This window comes from Euprymna scolopes, chromosome 45 (assembly GCF_053919585.1).
Source record: "Euprymna scolopes isolate OS-2025 chromosome 45, ASM5391958v1, whole genome shotgun sequence".
NCBI classification, from domain to species: Eukaryota; Metazoa; Mollusca; class Cephalopoda; order Sepiida; family Sepiolidae; genus Euprymna; species Euprymna scolopes.
In genome coordinates, this window is record NC_136526.1 from 39,951,455 (window position 1) to 39,966,454 (window position 15,000).

General features: G+C 36.9%; 1 protein-coding gene across 1 annotated transcript in view; it reads right to left on the reverse strand.

Annotated features, from left to right (window-relative positions):
• LOC145269174 (uncharacterized) overlaps positions 1 to 15,000 on the reverse strand; it is a 273,418-nt gene that overhangs the window by 29,466 nt on the left and 228,952 nt on the right. Inside the window, exons 36-40 of the mRNA XM_080124782.1 lie at positions 14,587 to 15,000; positions 12,171 to 12,596; positions 4,197 to 4,639; positions 2,891 to 3,293; positions 867 to 1,100 (exon numbers count right to left, since the gene is read on the reverse strand). The exon at positions 14,587 to 15,000 is cut by the window's right edge and continues 914 nt beyond it. Coding sequence (XP_079980908.1) covers positions 867 to 1,100; positions 2,891 to 3,293; positions 4,197 to 4,639; positions 12,171 to 12,596; positions 14,587 to 15,000 — 1,920 coding nt within the window. The remainder of the gene's footprint in view (positions 1 to 866; positions 1,101 to 2,890; positions 3,294 to 4,196; positions 4,640 to 12,170; positions 12,597 to 14,586) is intronic.

Below are 15,000 nucleotides of genomic sequence, written 5' to 3' on the forward strand. Positions count from 1 at the left end.
GATAAATTTGTCGCCCTAAAGAAAACAACACTACAGCTTTATTTTTAAACTTTTATTAGAAAAAATCAATTCAGGTAACTTGATTATGTAGTAGAACTGACATCTATGCAATATAGTCGCCTGCAGCCTAAATCAACGCCTCGATACAGGTCTGGAACTCGGAACATGTCTTTTCCCCAAACCGGCGGGAGCTCGGCGAATACTCGGCGGATGTCGGCGATCAGGCTGGCTGTTGTGGGAGATCATGTTGGTGATGTTCTCGACGTATGACCAAACGAAGTAGTCTAGCAAGTTCATCTCGGGGGATAAGGGTGCACAGTCGTAGTACTCTTTCTGAAGCCAAGCTTGGGTCTCTTTGAACTTGTGAGCCGGCGCCGAGTCATGCTGCCACACCCAGCGATCACCTAATTGCACAACGGAATCACCACACTCTTCAGCACATTCAGGTACACTTTGGTGTTGACTGTCAAGTCCACTTCATAGATGTGAGGTGGCATGATGTGGCCTCTACTTGAAACCACACCAAAGACTATAACCGTGGCGGGAAACTTTGTTTTATCACCCTGAGCACATGCCTGTTTGAGTGTGATGACATCGATACTTTGGATCGGTAAAGAGCATGAGTGGTGCAGCGGCACATCTCCAATTTCTCTCGTTGAACATTGTGTCACTTTCAGACATGAAAAGAGGGTTCCTATCGCTTTTGGGATTTGTCCACAACTCGCCAACTAGTAGATGGTATGCAAAAAAAAAAAAGAAAAAAACAGTTTTCATCAATCGGAAATGGAATCGTGTCGTCTTTTCTAGAGCGACAATTTTTATCGTTCCACCCTGTATATAGTTAAAGGGGCTCATGTTTAACTTACCTTTTGATATTCGTACATGTTGGTGGTGAGGTTGTATCTGTAATTGAGAATATCGTAACCGATATCACCGAAACCGGAATCCGTGAACCGGAACTGGAAGTCATCGGGAATTCCGACGCCATCTTTATTGATTTGACTCCATTGTGATTTCAAGATGCTCTCATAGATGAGCTTGTTTCGTTCAGGCTGCAGAGCAAGACAGGCGGCGACGCTCAACGCGTTGTTCTTTCGGCACTGCTCAGAATAATGAAACAAAAAAAAGATTCAGAAGAAGATAGATTAGATAGATAGATAGATAGATAGATAGATAGATAGATAGATAGAACACGATAGATAGATAGATAGATAGATAGATAGAATACGATAGATAGTTAGAACATGATAGATGGATAGATAGAATACGACAGATAGATAGATAGATTATATAGAACACGATAGATAGATAGATAGATAGATAGATAGATAGAGAGATAGATAGATAGATAGAATATAATAGATAGAATACGATAGATAGATAGATAGATAGAACAAGATAGATAGAACACGATAGATAGATAGATAGATAGATAGATAGATAGATAGAATATAATACGATAGATAGATAGATAGATAGAATATAATAGATAGAACACGATAGATAGATAGATAGATAGATAGATAGATAGATAGATAGATAGATATGCTGTGCTATTTGCTCACGGGTAATACCGGTTAGCCTGCAATGTCTGATTGTCGTGTTTAGGTTAGAAATATTTTGATGACGAAGAAAAGAATGGTTGAATAACAGAAACAATATTAGCAAATCAAAATAAAAACAATTCAAGGATAAAATTATTAATGTTTAAATAGTTCCCTAAAAATGTTAACTTTGTGGGGGGAAATGTTAACTAGCATTTAGCAAAACACGTGACAAAGATGGATCATCCAATTTGTGTCTTTGGTCATGAATCGAACTTAGTGAGCATATTCAAAAGAGTCAATTAGATGGAGTGCCCTTGGAATAGGATGTTTTCTGCCCCAAGCGGAACCGACTTCTGGAATACGGTGATGTTATACTTGATTTCCAAGGAGTTTAACTGTTTCTCGAGATGATCTGGAATTGAGCCAATGATGAATGGTGTGTTCGAAGTTTTCTTGTTCCACGACCAACAGTCTTCACCGTCAGTTTCTAATAGTTCCTTAGTTTCTCATTCTTCTTGCTTGCTAAATTAGTGTAGTTTGGGCAACCCACACCAATAATTTAACGTTCATTGGCCTTTTTATTCACGGCTACAATATCCGGTTTACTGTGAGTTATCTCTCAGTCACACTGAAAAATTCCAGAGAATCTTAACTTCCTCATTTTACACTACCACTTCGGCGCGAATTTGGAGCCACTTGTCCGCCACTTGGATTTCAAATTTCTAGCCCACATTCCGATGCAGATTTGCAAATACCTTATCATGGCGTCGTTTGTACTCGTTTAAGATCACGTATAGAACACGCACTAAAGGGTATTATTATTATTATTATTATTATTATTATTATCATTATTATTATTATTATTATTTATTCACTAGGAGTAATCACACAAGCCATCATCAAAGGTTGCTCTTTGAGAACAACCTGTGGTGTTCCCTGGAGTCTGAGTGACAACAAGTCTCCATAGATTTCCAGCACTCTCCACGTCTTTCGATAACCTTTGCAAAAAGAGTTTGCGTTATCGTAACAGTCGCTTACCATTGATTTCGCGTTGACAACGACCATTGGTCTTAACTGGAATTTGGGTAACAATAAGCCTCCCCAAGGCCCCAGTCTTCTTTGCACTCAACCAGTGCTGTCTCTCCTCGTTCTTTCCATCCTTCTGGACTCACATTTATTTGCTGTGGTGCCAGTTTATAGTGATACACACAAAAAAGGGTAATACTAATTATGTTACAATTCCACTTATGACGTGCGTCAATGACCAATGCACAATTAAAATGACTTCGATTTTCAAAGTAAGACAGATAACTTATTGATTTCCTCTTTTTCTAAAATCTTACCTTTTTAATATTGTTTAAACCCAGGGCGATCATGTCGACAGCGAGGATCGTTTGGAATACGTAAGGATCGGTGGCCAGCATGTTATCAGTCATTTTCTCATCACCCGTGCATAAACGGTTGTAATTCTTTTGCACTGCGCTTCGTAGGATGCGGCATTGGTGGATGTCTTGGTAAAACTCCTCGAACCAGTCATCAGGAATCGGGGCATGATTTGTCAGCGTTAGGGATTTGACGTACTTTTTGTAACCTTCGATTTCCATGGAGCGGATCTGTACTGTGATGGCGCCGGCGGCCACTTTTTCTAGGCCTTTAACCGCATAAGGGCTGTCGGCCCACGTGTCACTCCCAAGCCAAACAAATCGCCGGGTGAGCTTCAAATCTTCAGCAGCCTGGAGCAGAAGTCTGAAATAAAAGAACAAAAACAAATATAATTCGCCTTTGATCTCTCTGTCTGTCTCTCTCACTCGCCCTCTCTCTCTCTCTCTCTCTCTCTCTCTCTCTCTCACACACACACACACACATACATACATACACACACACACACACACACATCAAATAAACCTGATGAAAAAAGAATTTTTAATAATATATATACAGGGTGTTCCAAAAGTCTTGGGCACATTTCAAGTCCTCATATCTACTTAATGTGCCCAAGACTTTTGGAAAACCCTGTATAATGATTGTATTGCGGATGTGTCCTAGATCTTAATTCAATGAAACTTTGATAACAAGTAGAGCAATGTTATAGAATAAATTCCTTTATTTACATAAACACTATAGGCTACATATGTGCATACATGTTTCAGTTGCAGTTTTTTTTAACTAAAACCTCATTAGGAAACTGTTATGGCTCGCAAGTAGCCACAAAGAAGAACGAAACAACGGAGAACAGTTTAAACATATATTACATGAGAAACGGAAAGGTTACAAAGGAAAGGTTACAAACGAACAGTGCAGGTACTCTGAAATTAGATCCCCGCCTGGGACAGTTATGCGTAAAGTTTATATGGACAATGGATTAGTCCATTTGGAGGGTGGTTCCCCACAACAGAAACATATTCAGCTAGACAGTTTATAGCAGTTTATCTGAAGATTTCATACTAATGAGGTTTCATTTAAAAAAAAATGCAACTAAAAAATGTATGCACATATGTAGCCAATAATGTTTGCTTAAATAAAGGAATTTATCAGATTAAATATATACATGTAGAGAAAGGAGGAAAGAGAAAGAAAGGGAGCAAGAGAGACAGTTCACATATAGATAGATAGATAGATAGATAGATAGATAGATAGATAGATAGATACCGTATTTGGTTTTGTGTCACAAACAACACCACTACACGTGCTCCAGCTTTCTGGTTTAGTTGTTGAACAATTTTCCTGGCCTGGTTAATGTCTGCATCCATAGGCATGGCCTTTGCTGTGGCCAAGCAGAAGCCTTTTTCCTTGCTCTGTGACTGGCGCAGAAACTCCGCATAGCCTGCCTGGCCATAGGCGTCGTCTGAATAGACGAAAGACACGTACGACCACTGCATTTGTTTCAGAACGTTGGCCATCACCAAAGCCTGGATATTGTCTGGTGGAACTGTCCTCAAGAAATACGGGTATATGCCTTTGTTGCTGAGCTTCGCCGACGTGGCACTTTGGCTGAGAGTGGTGAGACTGTAAGGGGAGGCAATCTCAGCTACCGAGGTGGAATGGGCACTGTTTGTAGGCATAAAAGCGACAATGGTGGCTGGTGGAATTATCTGTTAAAAGAACGGATTCGTCATCAAATCTATTATAATAAATTCGTATCTCTGTCTTTGTTCACAATTCAATTAATACGTACAAAAGCTACACGGTTTCGTAAATATCAGCTTGCTGCATAAGTTCCCGCCGTTTCATAAAAAAAATGGTGTTCAAAAGCATCTTTTGACATTTGGCAAAGTGTTATATATCATTAGAAAAAAAATGGATTCTGTTCTACACGATAATGTTATTGTTTAGTCTCTGTTTTGTTTTTTTTATTGTTTTTGTTTTTTTTTTTGCTCATATAATTTTTTCTCGTTTTTCAGAATCGCCAAATGGATTGTTAAGTAGATAAAAAATCACATTTTCGACACCCTTCTTTTCGCCTTCAATCGAGGTCAGAAAGCGAGTGAAGTGACCAAGGATATTTGTGCCATATATGGAGAAAACGCTATAGCTTAGAGAAGTTCAAAATTGGTTTACCAGATTCAAACATGGTGATTTTGACCTCAATGACGGTCCCTCGTTTCGGAAGACCAATCAAGATGGGAAAAGACCAACTCAGGGTTCTTTTGAAGGAAGATGGCCATAGAGATTTGGGGGCAAAGATGTAGGCTGATTTTTTAAACAATTTCATGCCATCTTCAGTCGATGGGATTCACAAAAAAAACTTGGTACTTGGGTCACACACGAATTTACTTTTGCTGTTAAAATTCTTTGATTTTCTTTTAAAAAAACGGCAGGAACTCATGCAACAACCTAATATTCTGAAAACAGAGCCTTATACATATTGATTTCTGCATCATTCCAATATATATACCGTTTATTCAAAAGAAATCAACATTCAAGAGGTTATCTCATTTGCATATTACATTAAAGAAAATCTGTTTTAATAATTAGCTATAAATTTTTAATTAAAATTAATAATAGAATTGTTCTAAGTATTCTGCTTATAGGTATCAAATAAAGTTAACTCATATCTTTTATTTTTAAGCTCTAAATTTTTAATGGAAATTAGTAATAGAATTGTTGTGAGTATTTTATTCAGAAATATTATATAAAGTTGATTTATTTTTAAGTTAATTCATATTTAATTAAATTCATTTTTAATTATTGTTATAACTAAGAACAGCTGCGTTTAAAAATGGAAGTAAGTTTTCATTTAAACTTTAAGCTATGGGATTTTATTTCCCTGTTTGAATTTCATAGATGAGGATGGATGTGTTTTATGCTTTTAAAAATACAGAATATGATCAACTTTCAAGACCATCGCAGCAACTTAGGATATTTGGTGTATCTTAAATAGTATGTGACTAACTCTTGGTAATATGTATTTTTTACCTGGCAACGCTGGGTATGTACATCTATATAACTAGCAGGACCCGTGGAAATTCCACGGAATGAGAAATATATTTAATCAACAAATATGTTTTGATAACGCTGATATTTTTCTTAATAGCGCAAAAAAATAAGCTTTTTTATTTGATAGAAAAAATATGCAGTTAAATATAATTTATTTACATTTCAATATTTAAAAAAAAAATAGCGTCCATTGTATTTCAAATATAGAAATCGCCCAAATGAAATAAATTAATAAATACTAATAAATACCCAGAAAGTTTTGGTTTGGTTTGGTTGTTTTTTGTATTACGGCATATCAACCCTTTTCAGGTTATTTAATGCCGAATCCACTGATTTTGAAGAACACTTTTTTAATAGAGTATACTTGTTGTTTGTTTGTTTGTTTTTAAGTCGGTTCCTATTCAACCTATAGTTGGGACCCTAACATGTACTACCAGTCCGGGTCAGAGTGGACCTGGGAGCAATGGCAAGTGAAGGGTGGCTCCATACTCCCTAAAGCCCGCAAGCTGGGGCCTCACCATCGGATATAGTTTAAGGTCATATCCACGACCACTCAGAAAGTAATATTGTGTTACATAGTTCAATACAAATAATAAAATCCCATTATAAACGACAATCTTCCATTTGCTCTTTCAGTCCAAAACCTCTTTCTTTTGAATGCTCCCTTTTTTTTTTTTACATAATGTTTCGCTGATTTCTTTCTTTGGTGAAAAATTGTTGAACATCGAAATTACTGCGAGTTCATTTTTCACACCATTACAATTAAATGATTATTATTATTATTATTATTATTATTATTATTATTATTATTATTATTATTATTATTGCTACTACTAGCGGGACCTGTGGAAATTCCACAACAGCATCTTTCGTATGTAATATATTGCTGCTGGCCATTCTGTGGGCGTTAAACATGAATGAAGACACCATCATATTATTGTAGCCCTTTTGTTAAAACTGTAAAAATATTTAACTAAGCAAGTCTATATATTAATACAGTAGCGTGTAGAACAATAAAAACGAGGTGAGTTATTTATTTTTCCATATTTAAGCATAACCGTTAAAAATCAATATAAATTAGTGATTTCAAAAATAAAAAAAATAGATGAGTTGAGTGCCATCATCTATAACCGAAAACGAAACCAAAACTTATGATAGAACTGCAGTGATGCAACAATTTCTTGTCCCAAAAATTTTAAATTAGAAAACTTTTAGAGTCCGGTGGCCGAGAGATTTGTGTTATTGTTTTTTTTTTTTTACTACGGAATAACTTAAAATCAATTATTTCTTAACAACTTTTGCATTTACCAGAAAGATAAAAAAAAAAAACAATTATATTTTATAGAATTAAAAACGAATGCCCCCTGGAGCGTTCGTTAATGTGTATTCCGGTGTTAAATCTCAACCAATGAAATTTGCCGGAAAGCAAATTGTATTAATATATAGATTACTACTATTACTACTACTACTACCACTACTACTACTACCACCACCACCACTACTACTACTACTACTACTACTACTACCACTACCACCACTACTACTACTACTACTACTACTACTACTACTACTACTACTACCACTACTACTACTACTACTACCACTACTACTACTACTACTACTACCACCACCACTACTACTACTACTACCACTACTACTACTACCACTACTACTACTACTACTACTACTACTACTACCACTACTACTACTACTACTACTACCACCACCACTACTACTACTACCACTACTACTACTACCACTACCACCACCACTACTACTACTACTACTACTACTACTACTACTACTACCACTACTACTACTACTACTACCACTACTACTACTACTACTACTACCACCACCACTACTACTACTACTACCACTACTACTACTACTACTACTACTACCACTACTACTACTACTACCACTACTACTACTACTACTACTACCACCACCACTACTACTACTACCACCACTACTACTACTACCACTACTACTACTACTACTACTACTACTACTACCGGGACATGTGGGAATTCCACAGCTGACTCTTTCATATGTAACATATCGATGTTGGCATTCTGTGGATATTCAACATAAATGGAGACGCCCTGATATTATTGTAGCTCGTTTGTTAAAATTGCAAAAGTGTTTATCTAAGCTAGCAGGGACGCCCGGCGAAGCCCGGTTGTAAAATACGCTTAAATATGATATTCTAATTTATCAAATTTCGTATATAAAATAAAAGAGTAAATTTTCTATCGATTCTTATATGTTATAAAGTTGTGATTTCAAGAGTAAAAAAACCTATATCCATAGGACTTAGGTGCATCAGCTTGAATGGAAACCGAAACCAAAACTTTTATATATATATATATATATATATATATATATATATATATATATTTTAAAAAGTCCCCCTCTTTGGGTTGAGCACTGTCGTAAATAATCTCACTTGCTACTTAATTTGGCTGAAAAATGCGAAGCTCGCGGTTTGTTGACAAACAAGCGTTTGAGCACTTTACAAGTAGCGGACGGATGTTTATTTAAATAGACATTCGGACAGATTAGTTGCGGGCATCGCTTCCGTGGTCGAGGGGCAGAACTGCCGACTGTCAACACGACGGTTCTAGGTTCGATTCTCGGCTTGGGAGAGGTGCTAGTCTAGCGGCACTGATGAGTTGTGATACAACGAAACAGGACTGTATGTCGATGACTACAAATATATTTATATATATATATACATGTAACTTGAGTTCCTTCAGCTATAATCGAACCCGAAACGAAGAATAATTTGCAAAATTATTTATTACAAGAAATGTACTGACATGCAGAAGTTCAAGTGTAATATGAACAGGCATCTTGCTGCTGAACTCCTTACATAGCATCACTGCAATTTATCTGCCTGATAGTAGCCCCCTACATCAAAGTGGCAAGGTGCCTTATTTGGGGCGAAAATGTAATAAAAATAAATAAATATATAAATGATTGTAAAAAAGGCAGAGGGATTCAACATTTTGTCGATGGGACAGATGCTAAAGCCTAGCTGACAGTTCGGGACCTATTGCTTGAAGAAATCCTGATTTATTTTTTTTATTTAATTATTTTTAGTGCGCAATCATTTATATTGGTGAAGAACCGTCTATCAGTGACGTCCTACGAACACAAATTCAGAATAGGGACATTGGAATAGGGGAGTTTTCTTGAAGAAAGTCACCGAACTGGAATCTGAGGAAGATCTCTGTCATCCCAGTAATTATAGGAGAAACTGGACTCATCAAAATAGAATTTCAAAAACTACCTAGCAAATATACCCGGTGAACCAAGTGCAACCTCTGGCCGTGTGTCTCGATTTCATGAGAGGGCTGCCGTAAGAAAACCACTGCTTTTGATTATTTTTCATTACTTTGTCTACCCCCCTTTTTTTATAAAGGAGTCATCACTTACCAAGGCCAAAGGCCACTCGAGGATAAGGGTTAATGAATGTAAGGTGCTAGTGTAGTAATCTTTAGTGGTGTAAGTTAGGTAGAATTTGATTATTTAAGGAGACGGTTTAACAAAACTTGTTTACTTGAAACTTGTGACTTGAAGGATACGATATTGTAGTCGACCGGGAAGCAGTCTATCGGAACAGTGTTCTACATGCGGGTAATTCTAAGAAAGAAGCTTTGTTCATGCAATCTGCATTTAGATTTAGGCACAGATAGAGAGTGAGGGAATTTGTTGATAGTGGTTGTAGCTAGTCAAATTTTTTGTGTGAAAGTCCGGCAAAGGGCAACCATAGATTGGAGCTCAGACGAGCACTTGCCATGAAAATAACACTAGAGCAGAGACAGGCTCGCAACGTCTCACGGGAAAGAGGTTGCAGAGAAAAGAAAAGTTCATCAGACACGAGGGGAAAACAAATGAACACATATCTAGGGAAATGGCAGAAACACTACATGAAGGCCTCCAATCTGTAGTGGAATGGGAGCAAAAATGGATGGTCAAATTACATGCTGCCAAAACTAAGCTTGTTGCCTTCAATAATTACAAGAAACCTTCTCTACCGCCAGAAGCAACGGCCAAAAACACACTATCTGAAAGTACTTCTTTTAAACTCCTCGCCCTAACGTTCACAGGGAGCATGAGTTGGAACAGATACATTGAGAGCATTGCCAAGGCTGCTGCGAAGAAGGTGGGCTTTCTCTACCGTGCTTGAAAGCTACTTATGCTTGAAAGCTACTTACGCCTGAAATTATCCTGTAGCTCTATAAGGCCACCATTCGCCCATGTATGGAGTACTGTTGTCACATTTGGGCTGGTGCATCTGCTACTAGTCTCTCACTCCTGGACAGGGTTCAAAAGAGAGTCGCCAACCTCATAGGTCTTGAACTGTCATCTAAGCTCCGGTCTCTGCCCCATCGACGAGATGTTGCTTTCCTCTGACTGTTCTACAAGTATTTTAATGGTAAATGTTCTGACGAACTACAAGCACTTGTACCCTCCCGAGGTAAATACCTCCGACGAACCTGACAAGTAGCTAAATCCCACCTCTACACAGTAGAGATCCCTAGGTGTAAGAAAGCCTTCTATTCCAATAGTTTCTTTCCCAGAACTGCTAGACTTTAGAAATCCTTTCCGGGATCCTGCTTTCCCAAATGAACTGACATGCAGAAGTTCAAGTGTAATGTTGTTAAGGTTGCAGGTTGAAACAATTAACGTAGAAAGCAATACAAATGACGACTCAACAAACAAAGGTATGTCAAATAAGAAGTGTATTAGGAAAAGGTATATTTACAGGATATTTACATAATGGTGTCAAATAAGAGAGTCTTTGCTGGAGAAACATATCTGCTCTCGGCTGTCCTCGATGGCTTCTGGTGAACACACACTCAGACTAACTGAGTCTTCCTATTTATGTGTAATTACTATCCACATATGCAAATGAATGTGTGCCACCACAATATATACAATATTTTTTATATATATATAAACAAAAACAGAAAAAAAGTTCATCCATTTTTTTTCGATGCCTTAACATTATTATAGGGGTACTATTTGTTATACAGACAATTTTGTACAGATAATAATTATTATAAATATACTAATTACTAGCAGGCCGTCCGGCGTTGCCCGGTCGTGAAATATGATTGAATATGGTATTTTAATTCATGAAGATAGTATTTATAATTATAGAGCATGTTGCGATTTTTTAAAATATAATTAGAGTAGGTATTTATTTGCTTCTCCGCGTAAGTAAAATATGACACAAGGTCAGTTTTATGTGGAGTGAAGAGGGAGGGGGAGAGGAACGGGGAGTGGTATATAGAGTTGAGTCTTCCTATTTATATGTAATTACTATCCACATATGCAAATGAATGTATGCCACCACAACAAATGTGAACAGACACCTTGCTGCCCACCTCCCTTCATAATATCCCCGCAACTTATGTCCCAGATAGTAGCCCCTAGTTGAAAGTGGTTCAGTGCCTTGTTTGGGGTGAAAATTTGAAAAACTACTAGGTTTGGAAGCTAGTTTTGAAGTCTATGAAGGCAGTATAGGTTACGCCAAGCAGTTCCTTCCCAGATGTGGCAACGGTACTCCATTTTAAGACGTACCTGGCTCTTATATTATAAGAATAATAACTGGAAAAAAGCTTCCTAACATTCTTGTTTCTGGGAAACATGTTTAAATATCGATATTATAAAAAATTATTAGTTTTTCATAGGTTGATGTCATGCATTTTTTTCCATGCATTATTCATACGTTAACATACCAATGGAAAATTTTAAATATGTAATAGTAAACCGAAACAATATTTTCGATATAGATAACTTAAGAGATTTCTCCGCTCATTCAAATCCCACCTTCATATATATATATATATATATATATATATATATATATATATATATATATATGTGTATATATATAATGTTATATTATATAATATATATGTATATATGTTATATAATATATATGTATATGCATACATATATATATATATGTATATGCATATATATATATACATGCATATATATATATATATATATATATATATATATATATATATATATAATACAGTGTGATACCTATTGTTTATATGCCAGATGTACACTCATTTACTCGTATTTACTCAACCATAGTCTTGAATAAGATAACTAAAACGGAGTGCGTACGGCTAAGCTCTTCCTTATGTGACTTACCATCTTATCATTGCCGCCAGGACCGCAAAGGCCCTCTCCGCTGAGCAAACTGTAAATGTCTTGACCAATCTTATCCGGATTCGAACACGTATCGATAGCGACCCCACCGAGCTGGAGGCTGTTCGATAATTTGAACAGGTCATTTTTGTTCACGTTGTCAATGGCGTAGAAAAAGGCGAGCAGATTTTGAAAACCGTATGGCCAATCCAAAGGTCCGCATTTTTCCGGGTCGGAACTGTCCATCTGGTGGATACCCATTACCGCCACAATGTTGAGGTAAAAAGGCGATTTTTTGGCCATAAAACGGGACGGGTGATATGGCGGAAATTCGCATTTCGGACAATTCATATCTGGGCAGGAAGTCCTCCACGTTTGTTTGTAACGAGCGTCGATCTTCAGGTAATATGTGTCGTTGTAGCTGCCAACCTATTAAAATAGGAAAAAAAAAACATAATAAACAAATATATATGACATGATTGTGTTATCTTTTCCTTCTTTAGCACCCTCTTTCTCTCTCTCTCTCTCTCTCTCTCTCTCTCTCTCTCTCTCTCTCTCTCTCTCCAACTAAAAAGACTTATGTCAAGATCAACATTTGCGAAGGCTATTGCAAAGGAGATGAGCTCTATCGTAATAAAAACAATAATCACACCTTACCAAGGGCGTAGCCAATCGCGATTTCCATACTTTTTACCCACACTTCGGAGCAGTCGGGCAATTTTTTTTTTTCATTATTTAAAGCGCCTTGTTGTAAATAAGTTGCCTGCTAATGGGAGATTAATTTACAGATTGCGAATCGATGTTGCCTGCCATTTCACAATAACGCTTCAAAGTTAGCTACGCGTATGATGATAAAATTGTAGCCCTAGAAAAGACAAAATTATTTCATTTCCGTTTGATGAAAACCGGTTTCCTTTTTTTTTTTTTTTGTTGTAGACTATTTGCTAGTTATACAGTTGTGTACAAACCCCAAGAACGATAGGAACCCTCTTATCATGTCTGAAAGTGACACAATGCTGAAACACAAAAGACAATGTTTTACTTTTCAGGGCTTTTTTTGTGTGTGTGTGTTTACTTATATTGCTACTAAGACGTAACTGTGAATCAAAGTCCAGATTTAAAGCGAGAATCCTAAATAAAGAGCTACATAGCCAGATTTTTTTTGTTTTTTTTTTCTTTGCACGTTACTTTTAAATTTCTGCATTTTACATTTTCACATTTATATATTGATAACCTACGTGCTTTTTATAACAGAGCAAATTAAATACCTCCAACAAATTCTAATACGTCGACGTAAATACCCCCGATTAATTTTACAGGAAGCAAAATCCCACTCCTTCGTTGTAGAGGTCCTTATATACCGGAAAGCTTTCTACTCTACTAGTTCCTGCGAAATGCTGGACTTTGGAATTCCTTTCTTGTTTCCTGTTTCCCTGACTGTAATAATTTGCAGTAATGTAATCAGACACCTCGTTGCTCAACTTCTTACATAGTGTCTGTGTGGACATGGTGCTATAATAATAGCACCTTACGAATGTGCCTTGTTAGCGATGAATAATAAATTAAAGCAAACCATAGTATTGATTGTCATAATATCGAATCTTGAGCTAAGTCAGATTTTTCTCCAAGTAAGATATAACCCAAATATTTTTTTAATTAAATGAATTTTATTGGTCCCCCCGACAAAAGGAGGGTGGACCTCTAAATTCACCTTTGTTAGTTCGTTTGTTGTCCACATTTTTCTCAATAACTAGGCCTGGGATTTTTTTTTTAATTTTGCACAAACATTAAACATGATATGAGTAAAAAAGTAATAGAACGGATTTTCCGGGAAAACTCCGGTTTCCCCTCCTAGGGGTGCCTTTCGGGTTAAAATACCTAAAATTGATGCTTTTGTGCTTATTAAAAACAAATTGATGCCTTGGATTTTCATAAAACTCTCTGAAAAGTTGTAATTAACTGATTTCTATATAATTTTATTTGTCTATACTTCGCGATAACTCTTGGGTGTGCCCCAGGGGCTCTTTTAGGGCTAATAAAAACATTACATTTTTGGGACTATTTTACTATATTTGTCAAAAATTTTCTGTTTATATCTATTTAGCAGTTTTGCATGGTGCTGAACTTAAATTTAAATATCTTAAGGCCTTGAGGACTTTTTGGGCTAAATGGGGGGGGGCAAATGATGAACTTTCTTTTTGAGGTTAAATGGGGAGGGGGGTCAAATGATGGACTTAGTCATTTTTTTTTCTTCAAATTTACGTATGTTAAGTCCTAAAACTGCACCGTTTGTTCATTTTCACCAGGATTTGACGTCCCCTAGGGACTTTTGGGGCTAAATGAGGGGGGTATGCATGCTTCATTTGTTTTAAATAAAATCAAATAAAAAAGATGATTGAAGGAATGTTTTTATACTTACGTTATCATATCTGTATCTTTTGGCCCCAATTGTCGATTCAAGAATCGGTTCGTAGATGTGATACCCGCGATCGCTTTCAAACGTGTTCTCCACAAAAAAGAACTCCTGTTGCGTGGCGTCTTCGAACTTTGCATCTTTGATTCCTTGAAGAATTTTCTGCTTTTGGTCGCCACCATTCAAGTAATCGAGGCAGATGCCTCGGTAATTCGTTCCGCATACACTCTGCAAAGTTTTGTGGATACCAATAGCCGCAGAAAATACCGCGTTGACCACATAAAGGACGTATGGGTCCTGAACGTAGGATTTTGCCCTGGGTATCGTCTTGTAGTTAATGCCCGAGCATTGCTTCGTGTATTGGCTGGTTGGCGCCCCGAGACTACAGTCATAAATCAGCTGATAGTACTCATTAAACCA